This window comes from Platalea leucorodia, assembly GCF_965183815.1.
Source record: "Platalea leucorodia genome assembly, chromosome: 4".
NCBI lineage: Eukaryota > Metazoa > Chordata > Aves > Pelecaniformes > Threskiornithidae > Platalea > Platalea leucorodia.
The window spans coordinates 88320765-88341442 of record NC_138826.1 but is presented as its reverse complement, the minus strand read 5'-3'; the positions used below and the strand labels follow the sequence as shown (position 1 = coordinate 88341442).

The following is a 20678-nucleotide window of genomic DNA, read 5'->3' as shown; positions in this document are numbered from 1 at the left end:
TGAAGAGAATCTGCTTACAGAACCCTCCTCCAAACTCTCAGAACAGGCTCTTTTCAGATCTCCAGAAGTGACAATACCGTGTAGAGAGTGCCGTGTTAACTACAAACCGCTGACAAGCAGGTGAAAGCACCTCCTTCCCCACCCCCTCAGATAAATAAAGTACCGATCAGTTCCATAGGAACTGATGAACGTTGAACTCGGATGTTAAAAAAGCCCCAAACTCTTGTCCTGCTGAATAATTCTGTTTTGTAGGAAGAAATAGTTGACAAGGTTAACGAGTTAAACAAGGTTAGATAAAGAATTTGGACACAGAGAATTCAGTTAATTCCAAAGAAGGATGGCTTAATTCAGCGAGATGCTTGTACGCTTTATTTCATTTAACGAATAGTCGGCACGCTACGCGGGTGCCAGCCGGATCCAAATTCAGACTTCATTTAACAAGACAGCAAGTGCTAGCCGAGTCTGTATATTTCCAGATAATTTTTCAGGCATGTAAATGACATTAAGCAGTCACGAACTGGCATTGAATCAAACCTTTTCTGGGAAGTCAACTGCCGCTTCTGCAGGCTGCGCTGGTGAGACGGTTCCACTGACGAGCGAGGCGGAGGGAAGCGGCTGTTCTGTGCCACCAAGGGCTCCCCACCCTTTTAAAAAAAAGCTGTCATTTACCACGCTCAATAATCCCTGCCATGGAATCAAAAGCTAAAAATGTCATTTTAAGCCAGATTTCTGTGTTACACAATTAAAGCAAAACGTACTAAACAAACAAACAAAAAAAAAAAAGGAAGAGTTCAGTGCGTTTCCAAGGGGAATCCGAACCAGTCCAAGTTGTGAGCTGGAGAAATACGCAGCTGAAGTCAACCGAGTCAAGTTTGCCTTGCTTCTGTGCGAGCCTGTAGCAGCAGGCTCCCAGCCCTGGGTTTTATTCACGCAAGTTTACCTTTGCAGCTCTCGTGGTTTCTCCGTTTTAGTCAGGCTTTGATTTTCTTCTTTTTTACTGCATGAAAACTCAGCGTGTACAGCTGCCCTTACAGGCAGCGTTGTCCGTAACATTAAAAACTAACAGCGAAGCCTCTAGCTTGCTTCGCCATCATTTACAGTGCTGCTTGGCCATAACAAAACAAGAGCGGTGGCTAATTTTCCAGGAAGAAGGCAGCAGTGGTAAGAGGAGAGCTGGCGGGTACGTACGTGCCGTTTCCTTGATGGCGCATCCAGGGCTCCGCTACCGCTTCCCATGCGGCCGGCAGGGAAACCTTCAAGCTGCTGCTGCTGCGTTTCAGATCAGTCATTTGGGACAAACGCTGCGGGTTACTTCAGAGCTGTGACTCTCGGCAGCCATCACCTTGAACAGTGGCTTCCAGCTGAACTCGGACACCTCAGCAAGGTGGAGGGGAGAAGAGCGAGCCCATGGGTAAAGAGCAGCGAGTCTGTGCGTGCTCTGTGCAGTCCACCCATGGAAAGCATCTAAACTGTTGTCTTCATCTCTACCGCGAGCTCCGAGTGGTCCCCGCGTGGGAGGAGGGGGAAAGGGAGGAAGTCTTTGCTCTAGGGAGAGTGCGGGTGCTGCGCAAAAGGAGGTGGCTGCACAAGAGGGTTTTGCCGTCACCTAGGTCTGAACTGGTGCACCTACTCCTGACGGCTAGCTGGGTGGCATGGTGCTCCCTGGGCACCAGCAAGCGAGGGAGAGGTAGAGGTTGTTGGGCGGTGTGGGTGCATGGTGCCTTTGCCAGCACGGGCAGCTGAGCATCAGCAGGGCTCGTCTTCTGGCTCGGGCTTGGTGGCAGGAGGTGGTGATGGTTTCTCATTAAGCGTGATTTCTATCACCGCCCCAGACCGCTTGCGGGGTTCGGGGCTCTCCTCTGACCATCTCCCCACCCTTCGCACCCCTTTGGCCACCTTGGGTGCGTTCCTGCAGGGGTTGTGGTCGTAAATGACCAGCTTCAGGCCGGGCAGGTGAGCCAGGCTGGGGAAGAAGCGGATGGAGTTGCGGTCCACATCGATCACCTCCAGACAAGGCATGTCCAGGAGCACGGGGGGGAACTCGGACAGCAGGTTGCCCGAGAGCCAGATGGTGCGCAGCTCCTGCAGGCACCGCAGCTGGGCGGGGAGCGTGCGCAGCGCGTTGGAGCCGGCGTGCAGGGTCTTGAGCAGGCTGAGCTCGCACACCACCTCGGGCAGGCACTGCAGGCAGTTGGACTCGATCCAGAGGGTCTTGAGGTTCTGCAGGAGCCGGAGCTCAAGGGGCAGGCTGCAGAGCTTGTTGTTGCCCAGGTAGAGGATGCACAGCTGCTTCAGCGTGCACACGACCAGGGGCAGCGCTTTGAAATTGTTGAAGTCCAGCGCCAGGATCTGCAGGTTCTGCAGCTGCTCCAGCTCGGGGGGCAGATGGTTCAGGTTGTTGTCGCTCAGGTACAGCTTGACCAGTTCCCTAAAAGAGCAAATGTGCAGAGGCAGCCGCCTCAGCTGCCTGCCACTCAGATCCACCATTTTATCCACTGGCATCTCTTCTAGGTCTTCCAGGAGGTACTTCTGGCATTCATCGGAGGGCACAAAAGCAACTATGGCTTTCAGACTGTTGCCCATCCCGGGACTTTCTTTGTTCGGGGATCACTGGGACTGCAAGGGACAGGGGCCCGCCTCGGTCTTCTCCTGCTGTGCACTGGCCTGCCAGTAACTCCGTCTTCCCAATATAAGGCTGTGTTTACAAGGCACCAGCCATTAATCTCAAGGGCTCTGAAATGTTTCTGATAACTGAATGAGTGTTTGGTGACGGGGATTACGGACAGGATGACTTAGAGCGCAGGTCTCCCTCTCTCACCCACGCTCCCACTCGCTCCCCCCGCCCCGAAAACATTCCTTCTCGCCTCTTCCCGCACGCTATAGATGTTCTCCTATTTTGCCGCAAACTTTCGCCCCGATGCCCCAGCCCCTCACCTCTCGCTCCAGCTGTGCTGTCTGTGCAGCTGGTGCTGGTGGCGGGGATTGGCTCTGGAAAGTAAACACCACAGAAGACCAAATTTTTGAACTCAAATGTTTAGCTTTCATGGAACTTTCAGCAGAAATGTCGGATGTAATCAAATTGTTGTTTAAAATACCTGTCAAGACTTGACTGACTTTCCAGACGAGTGGCACTTTTAGGGATTTACTTTGCAAGGTGCCAAATACATAATTTCAGAGTGTAACTTGCCACCCAGTACTTATCTTAAACCTTTAACACAAATACTTGGCAAACTGCTATCTTGAGCTGTTCTACTATTTATGTTCCTAATTTAATGGTGTTTACTATAGCCTCTGGCACTCTTGACTGTGTAGGGCCTTTTTCATTTTATTATGTTTTGCTTCTTGTCTGAATACCCGTTTAATACGCTTGCTATCACAACCTGCCAAGGCTGTTCTCCGGCTGCCTTCCGACTGTGCTACTGCAGTGCCTGTGTCCGTACCAAAACCTGGCAAGAAACTGCCATGAGTCCCCATCCCTGGAGGTATTTAAAAGATGGGTAGACGTGGTGCTCGAGGACACGGTTTAGCGGTGGACTTGGCAGTGCTAGGTTAACGGTTGGACTCGATGAACTTAAGGGTCTTTTCCAACCTTAATGATTCTATGATTCTATGATTTAATTCCATCAAGATTCTCACTTGTTATGAGCAAGATAAATATGATGTTAAAAGTTTAGATGTGACATTGTAAACTGTTCTGCTGCTTCTCTCCGCAAGACCCATTGCTATCCGGGTCGGGAGCACCTCTGATTTCTAGGAGGAGCCCTCCCGTGTGTAGGAACCTCTGCATACTTTGGCTTCTTGAGCTGCTGCTGTTTGACGCTTTCTTGGGGATTGTCCCACCTGTGCCTTGGCCGTGATCTTCGGGTTTGAAAGCTGGCAGAGTGTTTTAAGGTGAAATAGCCTTTCTGGCAGCTGGCTCTCTACTTTGATATCTACAGCTCACTGCTGTCATTTTCCACACTTATGCTCCCATTTAGGGAGGATACTTTCTTCAAACAATCTACAGTCGGTTTCTGGGCATTAGGTGCTACACAACCAAAATACGTGATTGCCGAGAGGCATGTATTCTTGGAAAACCAAAAGGCAGAACAAACAGAAGATTGAGAAAAAGGCAATATCAAACAGTTAAGGTGGCCTCTGGATCTCTGGTCCAATCCGGTAATACAGGTTTGTATTACCATCACTTGCTTTCAAAAGTAAAGCAGCTCTTATGTATAGGCTCTTGTGTATTAGGCTATAGGATGTTTACGAGTCTCTTCCGAGTGGCTGTGGCATGCAGGATGATGGATGGATGGATGGAGGGTTTCCTGGGGGAGGAGAACAAAAGAGAGCGCATCTGGGGACCAGCATTGCAGAGGTCCTGAGCGCCATAAAACGGGTTTTGGATGGAGAAGCTGGGCAGAATATCAAGCCTGGAGAACAAAGATATGGTGCAGTCATCTGTGGCTGTGCTGTGGAAGAGAGGCGCTGAAAATACTCCCTCTCATGACAGAAGGCAGGACACGCTGGGCGCAGCGTGCCAGCGGCAAGAGCGGGTTGGCACTGAATGAGCGTCTCCGAGTAGCCACTTCTTTACTGCTTTAACCCTACGCGCCCTGTCAGAGGACTGCCGTGGGGAGCGTGTTGTTCCTGGATTTCACAGGGCATCCTTTCCCAAGCAGTTACCCCGGAATGAGATCTGACTTTTAAGAAAATACTCCCATGGCCCTCAGCAGGTTTTTGTATTTGTTTCCATTTCTAAGCATCTGCGGCACCTTCTAAAGGCAAGGCTCCTCGCCGGGTTGAGACACTGTATGCTTCAGCTGTGGGAAAGCAAATGCATTTGGTGTAAATAATAATGAATTTACATCCATGGCAAAGACATGTCCCTTGGACAAATCCCTTTGGATATCCTGCTGAGCAGAACAACATAAAAGCCTGAGTAAGAATATGTTAATAATATAGTTTAGGTACATTTTTCTCTATAATCCACATGGTGAAAAGTAACTTTGCAATATACCTTATGTCTATAGACACAGATACGTATATGGTTTTTTCTACTTGAATTATTTCTTCATAATGAAACTTTTAAGCTGCAGACAACTATTTCTCAGGGATCCTCTGCATTGTAGTTTAATCATTATTCCAGCTTATCAAAAAAAGTCACGATGACCTTTTGTTGTTGCATTTTGTACCTCTGTTGGCTAAATGAATGTCTGCTTGGAACACGCGGTGAGATCAGAGTATTTGGGAAAAAAATAACCTTTGTGTGGTGGGATAATAAAGGGCTACATCTGCAATAAAATGAACGATCTTGATCCTTCTGAGAATCAGTGACTCAGCGGAGGCTCTAAGGCAAAGGCAGTCTCCTCAGTAGATCTAGGGTGGTGTTTTGAAAGCCACTTCACATCTTCAAAGTTATCCTGATGCCCTCCAACGTGAGCATTCATGACATCCCAGAAGCATTTGTGGCATTTGAGGAAAAGTTCAAGCGATAAAGGCGCTCAGCACAGACGTTGTCTTGCTCTTGTCAAAGCGGCGCTGCCCTACCAGAGGGCACGACATCTGCTCCGCTGCGCGTCGAGTGGCGCGTGTAGGCTCCTCGAGAAACGCCTTTGCTTTCTGAAAGTTCACAAATGACCACAGCTATTGCTCACCGTTCTCATTTCCAGCACCCAGCTCCTGCAGCTCAGTGGCTGGGACGGCTGTGGCACAGAAAGCGTGGTTGCTTGCTGAGAACATGTGTAAAACCTCTGAGTCTAGAAGAAACAGGGAACACTGCTCAGAGCTAGACAATTAAAAAAAAAAATCACAATAAAATGGAAATAAATATAAAAGCTGTGTGTTGTTATTCCTGCATTTTTGAGATTGTTTTATTTTTTTTTAAATAGAACATTAGAATAGAGATAGTGGTGCTTTTTCAGATCCAAAGCTCTGCACACAGCTGTGTGATGACGCCAGGCTCAGCCTTTGCTGAGAGCAGGTTGTGTAGCCCTCACAATTTTGGAGGTAAGTTTGAAAAAGCAAACCATGTATCTCAAAATCCAGGGGACGAATGAAGAGAGCTCTAAAATTGTTGATTTTAAGCCTCTCATGCCCCTCCTCAATCAGCCTGACATAGCAAGGAAGGAGGCTTAAAGGAATAGTTTTTAAGAATGTTTTTCAGTATGTGCTCATAATGATTTGCTTTATATTTATTTAAAGTCTGTGACAGGCATTTAGACCCCTTGTTCACTCACAAATGCTGTGTGTTTGTTTTTTTCTGCTGTTTTTTCCTTGACTGGAGCATTGCCACCAGAGCGGATGATGACTTCTGCCTCCTCCGCGTTCTCGACGTTCATTCTTTGCTACACACTGTCACACATCTGCTCTCTTTTGGAGGGGTTACTTAGTTCCAGTTCACCTTCATGTGGTGAGCAGTCTATTTTAAATAAGCGATATATTGCAGGGGAATAATCATTATCGCTCTTTTCCCAGCATCCTAGCTGGGTCTTTTGAACAAAAATGGCTGATTATTCAAATTTAGCCTTAATGTATGCTAGGCTGCAGCATGTAATTGCTCACTGCACTTTCTCGTGCCAAGGAAAGATTCAAAAAGTCTCGTAAGTAAATTGCAGACTCAGTGCTGAGCTTCCTCCCAAGCAGCTAATGGGTTTGGGGTTGCTCTCTGTCAGATAAGAGTCTCTTTTTGACACCATTATTTTTCTGCCAGCTTGATTTGAACCTAAGTGTCAGGCAGGGGTGGGAACCACTAACCTCAGGACACTCGCAGGAAAATAAATCCAAGCGAGTGCTTCCAAATGTCTTGCTGAAATGTGTACAAAACCACTGGCTGTTTATTACCATATGTTGCAGCCTGTCATGTTTTTTACTTTTAAGACCCATTTTTTGGGGTGGCAATCACATTTATGTTTAGAATGGAGCTCTCCCGTAAATAGGGAATTAAACCTCAGTTGCTAGGGGATGACTTGTCACAACCCTATCAAACGTCCGTCTGCTCAGCCCTGCTGAAATGCCTCCAGGTAGAAGGGAAATGGTTATATGTTATGTCCTCTTTCTCTGTGGTGGACACTTCTGGGCCTCTTGTCACTAAAGCGAGCTTGAAAAGCAGCTTACTTGGAGGGAACCAGGCAAGTCCTTGGACTGCCTCCTCTTCCCCATGCTAACGGGAGCCAAGCTCACCTCATTTATTATATTTATGTAAAAGACATTAAGGATTGTTAGTAAAATGTCTGTTTGGTCTAGACTGTGCCCTGGTGATCTGTGCCTTAGTAGCTTTACTGGGCACCGATATTTGCACAATCTAGTGGTTACTCTGAGAGCAAATTAATCAGTTTTCTGCCAAAGCACTGACCTCCTGTGATTGATTGACCTGGCGAGCAGCCCTCTGCTGACAACGGGGTATAAAAAACGGACTTCTGAGTAAATGAGTGTCATTAGACTCCGAACCGCTTGGAGCCATGAGGGTGATACTGTTGGCTGTGGTTTACATCCCATTCACCGTGGCCATGGAACGGTAAGAAAACATGCCTAGCATCACTGACGCGTGTCTCAGCTGGCTTCCTGGGGTTACCTGTGCTTGTTGTTACCTGAGATCTCAAAAAAGAAACAAAACTTTAAAAAAAGAGTATATGAGAACTCCAGTAAAAGAGATCCAGTTAATTTTTGTGTGTTTATTTTATTTGCATAGAATCCCTCTCATTCGATTCAAATCTATTAAGAAGCAGCTGAAGGAAAGGGGAGAATTAGAGGAATTCTGGAGGAATCACCACCCCGACATTTTTGCCCGGAGGTACCTGCATTGCTTCCCTGCAGATATTGCTTTATCGGTAGGAACCACTTCAGAAAGGCTGTATGATTACATGAATGTAAGTACAGTTTTGGTAATGCAATCATAAGGACTCACTGTTCTCTTGAAGGCAGAATTTTTTTCCCAGCACATTTGAAATCTAGTCCCACAATGAAATTATAGGGCTTGAGATGGCTCGTTGCTCTACACTATAAATACTAGATCATAAAAAATTAGTTTACCAGTCTGCAAAATAAAGCACATATGGATTTAGGTTAGCATGGGTAGGACCCGGGTAGAAAGCTGATGTAATCTATCAGCGCTAGTCCTGTGACAAGTTTTATTTGTGTATAGATGTGTATTGGACTTGGTTGGGTCTCCAAGCAAATATGGAAGGTTTGCCTCTATCAGTCTTGGTTTGGGATTGGGTTTTTAGTAGCAGAATCTGATTACTTCGTTTAGCTATATTCTATTTATCAGAAACTTGGATATTTGTATGTTAGAAAAAATCCCCCAAATCTCATCTATTTGATCACGTAGAGTCATAAATCAGTGATAACAAAGACCAAGTAGAGTTTTTATTTTTCTTCTTTTATCTCCTGAGCTTAGCGCCTATTAAATATTTGAGACTGACCTGGGTCTCACACTAACCTGGCTGAATTTACCCTCTGAACTGAGAAAGGAAAAATATGAATTTCACTGGATCTCAGACAGGCAGGTCAGCAGGTCAACCATTTTGTAAACTGTCTTTCCTGGGTTTAGCATTTTGTCCGTTTGGTTGGTCTCTATTTTGTGTTTTATTCAGTTCTTCTGTTATGCTTATCTAAAGGAAAGCTAAGTTGCAGAAAGGTTGTGGAGGCTGCAGCTGAACAGGGAGGGGAAGGGAAAGCCAGATTAATTCAGCAAGAACTTCCCGACGCTTGAGGGCCATAAAGGAATGTGTCAAGAGGAGCTAGAGATGTGTGTGAAGAAGAACAAAGGAGACTGAAAAATTTCAGCCTGCTCTAAAGCTTATCAGAGAGGGATAAACATCAAAAAAAACCAAAGCAAAATCCACTTCCTCAGCATATCCAGCTAGCACCAGAAACAGTTTTGTGGAAGTTTCAGTGTGGTGTGTTGGGGGGGGGTTTGGGTTGGTTTTTTTTGGACCAACAGAGTTAGAGCTGCCTCACTTTACAGATTAATCAATAAAGGTTTGTTTAATACAGGAAGGAATAAAATCCTGCTATATAGTTGGATATTCTCTTAAATGGCGCGCTTGCTTGCCTTTTCATGATTATCTCATTCAGACCGTAAACTCCGGGGTCAGAAACTATATTCAGTGTATTATTTAACAAGTATGCACTTGAAGATACATATTCAAATATTTGTATTGCTACAAAAGGCTTGGCACTGGGTATTGCTTTTCTATCTGCGTTTGAATTCCAGAAATGCCTCTTCCTAAAAATAGGTCTCTTAATGCTGAAGTGCTCTTCCAGGGCCAGATAGGGGCACTTAGACACTTGCATTCGGGATGTGGATAAGCTCTTCACTCCAGCATTCACGTGTTCACAGATTATCTCTAGCTTCAATTGGTATCCAAGGACGGTCAGTGGTTTCTTTATCCACTGGATGAACTTTGTTCCGTACATCAGATACAGTCTCTGCAACAGAATTCATTTTTTAGCTTGCTAATAGTGACTAATTACAAAGGAAAAAGCCCACCCATCTGTGACAGCATTTGTGCCGCAGGCTGTAGTAAAGTAGGGGTTGGTCTCTTCTCCCAAGTAATAAGTGACAGGACGAGAGGAAACGGCCTCAAGCTGCGCCAGGGGAGGTTTAGATTGGATATTAGGAAAAATTTCTTCATGGAAAGGGTTGTCCAGCATTGGAACGGGCTGCCCAGGGAAGTGGTTGAGTCCCCATCCCTGGAGGTATTTAAAAGACGGGTAGATGTGGTGCTTAGGGACATGGTTTAGTGGTGGACTTGGCAGTGCTAGGTTAACGGTTGGACTTGATGATCTTAAAGGTCTTTTCCAACCTAAACGACTCTACGATTCTATGATTTCTTACTGACATCAGCAGGGAGCTGCCTGAAAGCCTGCACGGTCGTGTAACAGCTTTGTCTGGGGGCTGACCTTGCCACCACTGAAGTCAGTGCAAGAGGGCTTGCCAACTTCATAGGGAACCTGACCGAGCATTTGCTTCAAAGGCTTTAAAAATGCTGCACTGTTATGCATGCAGCTGGAGTGAAATCTGCTGCCCGCAGCCACTTGCGGAGCCAGACACACTTCCCTGTGGCGTGCATTTACGTTTAGATGAGATTGCACCGAACTCCCTGAGAAAGCATTGTGTGATGCTCCCAAGTCTGCTTTTTTCCTCAGGAATAGCTCACCGGGAGGCAGGTCGGGGCTGACCGTGTTTTTACTCCTCCAGGCGCAGTACTACGGAGTTGTGAGCGTCGGCACGCCGCCACAGAGGTTCACCGTCGTGTTTGACACCGGCTCCTCCAATTTTTGGGTCCCTTCTGCTTATTGCATCAGTGAAGCATGCAGTAAGAAACGCCACCCTCCCTTATGCTCCTCGTGTCTCGGGTACCTTGGCCATTTCTCCCTTCCCAAGGAGCTCGCCTGCAGCTGGGATTTGGGAGGAGAGGATTTGGAGCACCCCCAAGGGCCGCTCTCCCCTCCCCGTCCTGCTCCTCCATCTCTGCCCCTCCGCGCTACCCCGCAGCCAGGGCAGGCACTGGCTGCAGCTGCCAAACATCCCTCCGCACCATGAGGTGTCTGATGTAAAAGGCATGAAAATAAACCTGGGAGAGCTACAAATAGCAGTGGAAATGCCCATTTTTGTTTTGATTTGCCTTTGAAACCCAAAATAACCTCCGAGGTACAGAAAAACAGGGTTACCTGTAGGGGAACAGGCACCTCCATCAATGCCTTTCTTGTAAGACAAGCAAACATCTGCCTTGCCTGCATCTTGGCTGACTCTGCATCGGGGAGCAGGCGTGGTGCCAGGACCTCCCCTCGGTGCACAGGTGTCATTTGTTTTGTGTAGGGGTGCACCAGAAATTTAAGTCCTTTCTGTCGGATTCGTATGAGCACGGAGGGGAAGCTTTCTCCTTGCAGTACGGCACGGGACAGCTTCTGGGCATTGCTGGCAAAGACACGCTGCAGGTGAGCCTCCGCCTAAAATGGGTGTCAGCCTCCAGGTCAACTGTTTTCAGGGCAGTTCAGATACTGGCCTTGCCCTGGAAGACCTTACCTGGTTCAGGCAAGGGCAGGGTGAGGTCCCACCAAGCCAGGTGCTGAGAGGTGTGGGTGCTGCTCTGGCTTTGGGCTACCCAAATAAACCCGTAAGATTTTATTTTGTATTTCTGCTTCTCTCCTTGGGTCCTGTCCTGGGTTTATGAAGAAACATCCACAGAATTAAGGTATTAAAAGGAATCGGTGCAACCTACCTACCAAATGGGCACCTGCTATGTTGATGCAAGTCACACAAGGATATCCAGGCTTTGTAAACTGAATGAATCCATTGATATGGATCTGAAATGTGGCTAATTTCTTGTAACTGATGGTGTCTTTACTTTCACTTGTACCAAACAGATAAGTAACATCTCCATCAAGGGACAGGACTTTGGCGAGTCGGTGTTTGAGCCAGGAACAACCTTTGCCCTTGCCCACTTTGATGGCGTGCTGGGCTTGGGCTACCCCTCCTTAGCAGTGGGCAATGCTCTGCCCGTGTTTGACAGCATCATGAACCAGCAGCTGGTAGAGGAGCCGGTCTTCTCTTTCTATCTGAAAAGGTCAGTCCTTAAAGTGACACTGCCAAAAAAGAAGCTAATCTATTTTAATTGTTGAGACAACCATGCATCTGTATAAATCTTCAATTCTAGAAAGTAATTTTCCCCATTTTTTTTTTTCTTTTTTCTTTCAATTTGACACTGAAAAATATGGAGTGAAAAGGAAAAATGTGCTGGGGAGGACCATGAATTTTTGGACAGAGAGTTATTCTTGTTGGAGCTGGTCATAAAAGAAAAGCTCCCAGCTCAGACTCACCATGTCTGAGTTGCCAGAGGTTTCCTTCTGGCCAGTGGAGATGAACAGAAATGCTGTGCTACACCCAAGTAGCCACATTTCAGAAAATAAATGTTGTTACCCCATCTGGACCTAGCTGTAACTACACCAATTTATCTAGTGTTTATTCTGAGGTGAGAACAGCCACTGGCTCAACCTGCTCCCAATGCCTGTCTTAGCCCTTGGCAGCCTACAGTAAGTCTTCTCAGAGGTTGTTTGGAGGCTCTGAGTTGGGATATCCACAGTTATAATTTAGAAATAATCCCTTTCAGCCACCCATATCTGAGTTTAGAAAGGGCTGTGGTTTGTCTTTTGCTTTTTAAGTGTAATCTCAGTGGTACATGCTGGGGCACTCCCATGTCTGTGTTAACCTGTCTTCTGCTTTCAGAGGAGATAACACCGAGAACGGTGGTGAGTTGATTCTGGGGGGGATAGACCATTCCCTCTACAAAGGTTCAATCCACTGGGTCCCAGTCACGGAGAAAAGCTACTGGCAAATACACCTGAACAAGTATGTATGTATCTACGTATGTATGTATGAAATACCTAGTGGAATCACCTCCCCAGGTAACACCTGCAGAGACAGAAACTCCTAACCATACAGGTGCAGGAGGACTCGGCTGCAATGTTTTACCCTTGTGCCTGTTCAAAGAAGGGGTTCGCCAGGATGGGACCGGGGTTTATTAGCTCTCTAAATCTGCTGTGACATGGGTAGCTGGTTTCTGGAAGAGCACTTTAATGTTTTAATATGATACACCACTGGTCAAGTTGACTCTTGGTGGACTATTCAGTTAAGAGGTTAAGGCACCCAGGAACTGAATCCAGCTCCAGGTCCTGCTCTCATCTTTCCTGTTGACCTTGGTCAAAGTAGTCAGCGTCCGTTCGGTCCTTCTCCTGCTGCACAGATCCATGAGGACACATACTTGTGGGTGAGGACAAATTCATCAGCAGGCAACAAATAATTAGGGTTGTAGGAGTCCTGAGAGAGAAAAGTGGTTCCACAAATGAGAAGTCTTCCTCATGCTGTTTCCTTTTATCATGTTCTTGTCTTTTAAAGATGTTGTTTTCTTTTAAGAGTGGGAAAGCTTGGCAGCTAGTTTTAACTTCAGACCATATTCTGGTACTTTAGCTAGCAATAATATGCTTCTTCAGTCACAATGTATGTGCCATTTTCTTAAAGATGCTTTGTTTTCCACTTGCAGCATAAAGATCCAGGGCCAGGTGGCATTTTGCTCCCATGGCTGCGAAGCCATCGTTGACTCAGGCACTTCTCTTATCACCGGCCCCTCTTCACAAATCAAGCGATTACAGGAGTATATTGGGGCAAGCCCGTCGCATACTGGAGAGGTAAAAACTATACAGCCAGAGAGGAAGAGAAACTGATATTTGGTGCAAAGAACTCATAGGGTGGGAAAAAAACTGAAATAATTGCTTAGAAAGGTCTCAGTGAAAGCCTTGTTTCCAGGACAGCACTGAACTCAGAGCCATGCTGGTTTTGACCCGTCTGCCTTGCTGCCCCAGCCCTCCTCCCACATGTCCACCTTCTCTCCCGTACTCACCAGTACTGGTGTGTAAGGAAATAATGGGGGCATCAGTTTGAGGAATTGATCCATACTCTGCATCAGAGAGAACTTTGTTTTGGAAAATCAGAGGACACTTCCTTTCAAAGCCGCTGGCTGTAGCCATTGGCTCACTCAAGCCATGAGGGGTGCAGTGCTGATGGCCAGCCCTGTCAGTATCAAATGGGAAGGGAAAGGTATTGTAGCTGCAGCCCCACAACGGTTCCACCGACAGCATCTCTCACTGTCAGCTTGCAGCAGAGCAGGCGATGTCGTGCGGGATGGGATGCGCACCTGTGATGCTCGCAATGCCGGCTGCTGGCAGATGAACCACAGGGTGCAGGTCCCTCCTGAACCTTATTCCTCTGTCTCCTCGCTGGTTTTCCTCTCTTCCCTGCTGCTCTCTCCTGCGTCCCCGTTACTGACACTCCCCACCAGTCCTCCCTGTCCCTGCCTGCCCTCTGAGGAACACCTCCACCTCCTCCAGCAGGCCAAAACAACCTTGATGCATCGCTTTGCGGCCTCTCTGGCCCCACACCTGTGGTCCCCAGCCCCCCATGCCTCCTGGGGGGGCTTGCGTGAGCTGAGGTTGCTCAAGGTAGGTTAGGCTTTCCCACCGCCTTGCCTGCGGGCCGGGCTGGGATGTCTCTCTGCCACCCTTCGCATCTCCCTGCTGGCAATTTTCAGGTGGCATGACCGAACCCTTGTAACGTCTAAAGCACTGAGATAACAAGTCTGAAACGGCTAAACTCACCTGCCTCCGGGGAGAGAGCAGCTTATTTTTACTGTGCCTTATTGCTGGCCCTTGGCTGACTCCCATGGGTAATTACCACGTCCCCACAGCTCCAGTCCCCCAAGTAAAGCTGCCGCGTACGGTTGCTGTTAACTTCGCAGTTGTCTTGATCCTGACACAAAACTGCACTTGGAAGAAAATTAAGAGTGTTACGGTCGCCCAGCGCACTGGGCAAAGATCAAAGTCACAAGTGGACTTTTAATCTGCCTCCTTTTGTGAGAGGAGGACTCGGAGCTGCCTCTGTGTAACTAGTGAAGCTTCTGATTCTTTCTCAATTAAACCTTGAATTTCATTTTTATTCAAATCTTCAGATACATATCAAACAGTATGCTTTAATAACAAGTTGGTTTTGTAATGGTACATATTAATGGATAAAGTATGTACTTCCAGTGCACTTCTATTAGTGTAATATAAACAAGAAACAGGTCATTGCAGTATAAGTTCATATACTCCAGTGCTGACGTAAGAGCACTCAGCCAGCGTCTCAGATTCTGCAAAAAAAAATCCTGAAAATAGGACTTTCTGTGACCATTTTTGTAGCAACCACAGACAAGCTGAGTTTATTGGCTCAAATCTATCCCAGTGTAAGTGGGTGCATCCATCAGTCATTTTACCAGAACTTTTATCTCTTTCCAGCAAGGATTAATTTGTTCTGGATGTACTAGCTATGTAAATGAATTATGTTTTGCTTCTCGTACGCTACAAACCATTATACTGGCCTTTTTATCTTTGCCCTCTGTATTCTATGGTTTATTTTGTTCTAATGGTATGACACCTGATTGAGTATACACAAGATTTAGTGGGTAAACAACAACAAAAAAAGTAGCTTCTTCCTTATAGGAAGCCTCTAAAACAATGACTTTAAACACTACAGTTTACAGGAGAGATCCCTCTGGGGCTTGGAGCATTCTGCAGTGCCATTTAACACGCCAGTTGTTTCATGAAATAACTAGAAAGACCAGGAAATGGTCTTCTGTGTTACTGTAAGTGAATGCATTATTTATGGAAATTAATGGCCATGCCAGAGTTTAGTCCTTCTTCTGCTCTTTAAATACCACTCCAGGGCAGAGTATAAAGTGCCGTATTCCTCACTGGCTTTTTTTCCCCACAACTGTGATGTTACGGGAGGGAGCGTGGTGAGCTGCAGATGCAGGGTGCTCCCTGCGTGGGCTGGAGGCCGCTCCCTCCACCCAGTCCCATCCAGAGCATCGGAGGACTTTTGCTCAGCAATAACATGGGTTCACTGGGGCTCACACACTCAGTTTTGCTTCCGAGTTGTACAGGGGGGATGTCAGAGTCCTCTTTCACCTTGTCCCTTTTGGGGCTTGCGAGGATTTTCATCAGCCCTGGGTCCCCAGGGGCTTTGGTGCAGTGGTCTGGGCTGTTAGGCTGGTTTGACCCAGCACAGGAGTCGGGAAGCCGGAGGGCAGTGTTGGGCCATAAGTCAGCCTGATGCTGTTACTCTGCAGTAAATTCACTGTTAGTGCCGCAAAAGTCTTGCATTCAAAGGGCAATACTTACAAAAAGGCAAACCAATCCCATCTCAACCAGTGCGTCGCATACAGTTTCTCGTAGACTGCAGAAGACTGTCCAGCTTGCCTCACATAAGCTTCACGATCAGACACCACGAGTACAAGCTGACAGCAGAGCAATACATCATAAAGGTGCGTATCCCTGGGCTCCCTGCTCCCCCGTCCCCGCTCCCCGAGCCGGGGCTGGAGCAGGCGGCCGCAAGGACACGTGCTTTCCCTTCCAGGAGTCCATTGAAGACGAAACCTTCTGCATAAGCGGCTTTCAGTCTCTCGACATCACCACTCGCACCGGCCCGCTCTGGATTTTAGGAGATGTCTTTATGTCTGCATTTTACTGCATTTTTGACCGTGGGAACGACAGAGTGGGATTTGCAAAAGCTGTTCATAGGAAGGATTACTACTGAGTCGCAATAGCATTTATACTGCCTTAACCCGAATGTTAATGTAATGATTTTCGATGCGCATGTGAAGAAGGGCTTTAACTGAAACTCTGCACCTAAATGCAGTCATGTTTGGGCTTTGGGGTGATCCTTGTCCCAAATTGTATAGTTTCGTTTAATCTCTATATGTTTGCAACTGAGAAACAATTTTTCCTGAATAACTGATGGACGCCACAGCTCTCAGGATGAAGTGAGAACAGCTCAGCACTCAGATTTGCAAAAGAGCAGGAAGGATAAAAATGCTGAACAGTGCCAGGCTGACAAGATAGCAGTTACGAGTGGGGGAAACTAATCCCCGTCTGGTCTGGTCTGGGTACACTTTTCTTGTGTGCTAGTTTCCACCTCATTTCCTACTGCTTTCCTTTTCCCCGCTATTTTCCACGGTCGGGGTTTTGTCCAACCTTGTTTCCTTAGTGCCATGCAAATTGTCTTTATATGGGCTTGCTCCAACCAGTTTATATAAAAGGGGAACTTGGCTGATGCCTGTGTAGCCACTAATTTCCACTACTGTTCCTTGTATACAATTTCCCGCTCCTTATGCCATCTTGCAAACCTGCTTTTTCGCTTGCGTTCATTCTCACTTGACACTTTTTTCCTCTTTTGGGTCTCGGTGTTTAATGTCCATATCTTAGGTCAGATGCTGCTTTTAGCGTCTGACACCTCTGCCCCTTGGCAGCTGGGAGCAGCATCTATTCGCATTGCACAAACCAGACCGCAACCCTTGCAAAGGGAGCTGCAAAGGGACACCGCAGCGTCCCTCCACCTCAGATGAGTGACGAGACCCATGTGCCAGCAGTCGACTTCTACTGCCCTTTCCTCAGCCACTTCTTGTCAGCAGCGGCAGCAGCTTCAGAGCTGGCAGGGGTGTGAAACAGGCACAGGTAGCTGCACTGATTTGGCAGGAGAAGATTCACCTAAATTATACCCATTGGAGTATTTGTCCGGATTGCTAAAGCCGATACTGCCCCCGTACATGTGAATAAAACTTGACCAAGCAAAATCTGCTTTGGACTTAGTGCTGTTTCAGTTTTATTTTATGTTTTCTTACATTAGCTTCTATGTGGTGAGGCCAGAGAGGAGGGGGAGGAGAGGGTGCAACCGCGATTGAAAATCCAGCTTGCTCTGCAGCCTGGAGGGGAGAGATGGGACACGTTGGGGTGCTGGGGCTGCTTGTGTCTCCCTAAAGCCAAAAAATGTTTGCAGCCCGGGGCCCGGGCCCCGGGTGCCTCCCAGGCAGGGCAGGGCCATGGGGAGCTGGAGACTGGCATTGCTGGGGCAGGGGCTGGTGGCCCCAGGGGACTTGCTGCGGCTGCTGCCTGTCTGGATGTGCTTAACACAGACCAAACACAACATCCATTACTGGCCTTGGCAGCGTTACGACCATGGCCCCTTAGATTTTGTGGCTTCAGTTGTAAGACTCAATAAGTATTACTAAAGCGAGATGGTTTGCCTGTAGGTATCTCTGAAATACTGATCTTGCCTGCCAGTATGAAATACTCCCTCTCCGGTGCACGTTTTCACAGCTCTCTATTTGCAGCCACATTGTATTACAGGTTTGGCATCCAGGCTATCAACCTCTAGCAACGGGGACTCTGCTGCCAGTTGTCTCTTTTTGCAGACAAGATTGAGCTGTACAAAGTCACCGTGTATTTCAGGCCAATCTTGCCTTGTTTGCCCTTTGTCCATATCACTCTTAAAGCTCAGAGTGACCATGAGCTAACTTACTTGTCTAGAAAATGTCATTTGTTTGGTTGTAAACCAAGGCAAACAAACACCTACAAAGCCCTATCGCTCATTTAACAGCAGCTGGGTATTTTTGTTTTCTCTACTATGCAGCAGACTTACCACTCTGGTACATTTCCATTATTTCTAAAATACATATATATTCCTCAAACATGAGCTTGCAGTCAGAGATCTGTTATTTACGACAGAAGATTTTAAGGGTGGTGGGACGTGTTCCTACACCCTGTCGGTCCCTGCACCGACACCTCGGCTCTATGAATTCCAGTGCAGAGTGCGAACACATTCTAGAAATAGGTGGAAAGTCAGGCAGCGCGTGCAGGGACCAGCCCTCTCTTTGTTCTGATATATCTCATCCTGATCAGGATTAACACAATCTGATGGGAGCAAGCTGCTGCTCTGACCTATTTGTCTATCCTAGACCTATTCTCTCCTCAGTCTTTTCCAGCTTTGCCAACTTCTGTAGGTCCTGCCTTGCTGTTCCTGGTAAATATCAAGTTGACTTGTGTGGTAGGTAGAACCTTTGCCAGAAGTGCTTCTTGACAGTTCAATACAGTCAAGACGACTGTGTTTCTCAAAATGCCTTTATTCATGCAGTAATTTTACATATTGTTTATACCAGTGAACATGAACTGTAAATTGTTGGGTTTGCTAAAATAGTCCATTTACCATGCTAAGGCAAGTAGTTTACTGAGAGAAGTGCCTAACAGAGCACATAATCCCAAAAGATAATTTAATACAAATCAGAGCCTGCAGATGTTTGCAAAAGTGAGATAACAGACTAAATGAGGAGAGGAATTTTTTTCTGATAACTCATCCCAGCACCAGCTTCTTTGCAAGCAATGAACAGAATATTATAGGTAACCTGGAGCTGGCCCGCTATGTGTGAAATGCTATTTCTGTATTGCAGATTACATCATGGGACTTCGGAGCTGTCATTCCTAATTTAACATGCATCTACATGGCTAATAGACACCTCTGTGGGACTTAACTGAAGCTTTTATCTACCTAATGGCGAGTGTGTGGCCACCCTTGGCCTCCATCGACGAATGAACACAGTTGCTAGGCCAGCGAGTGCTGGCAGAGTGACTGGGAGAGGTAACAAAATCATTGCTTGTGAGATGCATAATGTCCTGGTGGAAAGCAGCTGTGTGCATCCCAGGTAGCGGCCAGGCTGAGAAGAAGACGGTGGAAGATGAGTAGAGCTGGATGATGAGAAGCTGGGAACGCTTCTTCAGGCTTAGCAGTGCCGGGATGAAACATGCTGATGTCTGGGTTGGGGAGGATGAGCACTTGGCTCCAACACCTTAAGCCCTGGTGGAAGCTGTGTGAAGGAGGAGAGCGAGGAGGTGTGATGGGACTGGACCCTCAGTGCGGATTTGTAGTGGGCACTTTACAGTCATCTCTAATTTCTGGCTTAAATTCCCTTACAGAGAGAAGCACAGTTCCTCAAGCTTATCTACTGTGAAGAGAGAGCTAGATAATAGGCCAGACTTTCTCCATAGCGGCTGAAAACCCTTCCTATACATGTGCAGCTGGGAGGAGTATGGCCAAACTCCCTCGAAACTTGTAGTGCTCTCCTGTCTTTAATGAAGCGCTATGGAGGTGTGCTTCAGGCTCCCAAGGAGAGCAGCAGCTGCTTTACCTTTGGGTCTAGCTGTGTGACTGGAGCTGTCCGGTTATCCTTAAAACTTCTCATTTATACTTTAAATTTGCCATTTGTTAAAGGTAAGCTCATTGGTAAATGGTGTTCCTTGACAGTCGCAGATGCAATTAAATTGAGAAAATACTGAATTGAAAAGTATGGCTTCAGCTAAAAAAAGAAATAGGGAATAGAGAAGAAAGAGGGAATGCTGGAAGAAAATCTTTTTTTCTCTTTTGATGTAGGGAAGGGAATATAATGTGTTTCCAGCATTGTCGCAGGCCATTGTCGTCTTCCCCAGGGACAGTCAGTGGTCTGGGGCTCTGATGACTGAAAAGCTAGCGGGTTCTGCCAGAAGCTGGATATTGCCTAGTAAGGGCCATCCAGAAAGTGGGACTGCCAGGCTAAGGTGCTGTTTATTTCAGTATAATTTCATTTTGTTGGGGTCCTCATTGTGTTGGTCAAACCTGAACATAGCAACTTGATTTGCCTGAGGACGTGTTGTGAAGTGGCAAGGGCGAGGCTGCACCAGAACGCCTTACTCCAAAACTGTGATCAAACCTCACTACTCAGCTGCTGTCAGACACCAGCGTCACCTCATCTCACAACGTGAAGCAGTGCCTCCGTAGGTGTCTGGGAAATCTGTGCTTGGCTTTTCTGCATATCTGAAATTCCCATAATATGAGTTTAAACAGCTCTTCCTTGAGCTAAATGTCCTCTGCTTCCTAAACTGATGGGGACACATGTGCTTTTGCCTAGTGTCTTTGAAGGATTTGAAAGGGTGGCACTGCTCAAACCACGTCTAACGCACACCAACAGGAGCCGGTTCCCAGTCTGAAACAAAGCTGGAAGAAGCAGAAGTGGGGAGGGCAGTTGATTTTTTTTTTAAAAGCCTACCCAGATGAGATAGCAGAGTCCTGCTGTATGTGATAGCCTACTGGAAGGGCTCCTCACCTAAGCTGTTGGCCAGAGGAGCAGGAGCAGGCAGGTCCGTTCATTCCCTTCCTGGCTTCAGGGGGCCCTGAAGACTCCCAGGAGCCACTGGTGCTACCAGTTACCCTGGTAGAGATGCTGGTTTGTTTTCTGAAGTGCAACCTTCTGAGCAAGAGAGCTGGGTGGGCTTGCTGTCCATACAGTCCACACCGCCTG

General features: G+C 47.1%; 2 protein-coding genes across 2 annotated transcripts; one reads left to right on the top strand and one right to left on the bottom strand.

The window, feature by feature from the left end:
* Nucleotides 1–694: 694 nt before the first annotated feature.
* Nucleotides 695–3202, bottom strand: LRRC10 (leucine rich repeat containing 10). The gene has a single exon (XM_082309749.1). The coding sequence runs from the start codon at nucleotides 2581–2583 to the stop codon at nucleotides 1747–1749; it is 837 nt and encodes a 278-aa protein (XP_082165875.1). The 5' UTR covers nucleotides 2584–3202; the 3' UTR covers nucleotides 695–1746.
* Nucleotides 3203–7439: 4237 nt separating this feature from the next.
* LOC309588821 (cathepsin E-A-like) lies at nucleotides 7440–16111 on the top strand (the record flags this gene model as incomplete). The annotated part of the gene is made up of 9 exons (XM_082308505.1): nucleotides 7440–7495; nucleotides 7670–7847; nucleotides 10184–10301; nucleotides 10805–10923; nucleotides 11353–11552; nucleotides 12212–12334; nucleotides 13026–13170; nucleotides 15741–15839; nucleotides 15932–16111. 9 exons carry the CDS (start codon nucleotides 7440–7442, stop codon nucleotides 16109–16111), a joined length of 1218 nt encoding a protein of 405 aa, XP_082164631.1.
* Nucleotides 16112–20678: the final 4567 nt, after the last annotated feature.

Excerpts from the sequence above, each read along its gene's own strand:
- LRRC10 (XM_082309749.1), bottom strand. The coding sequence starts at position 2,583 with ATGGGCAACAGTCTGAAAGCCATAGTTGCTTTTGTGCCCTCCGATGAA.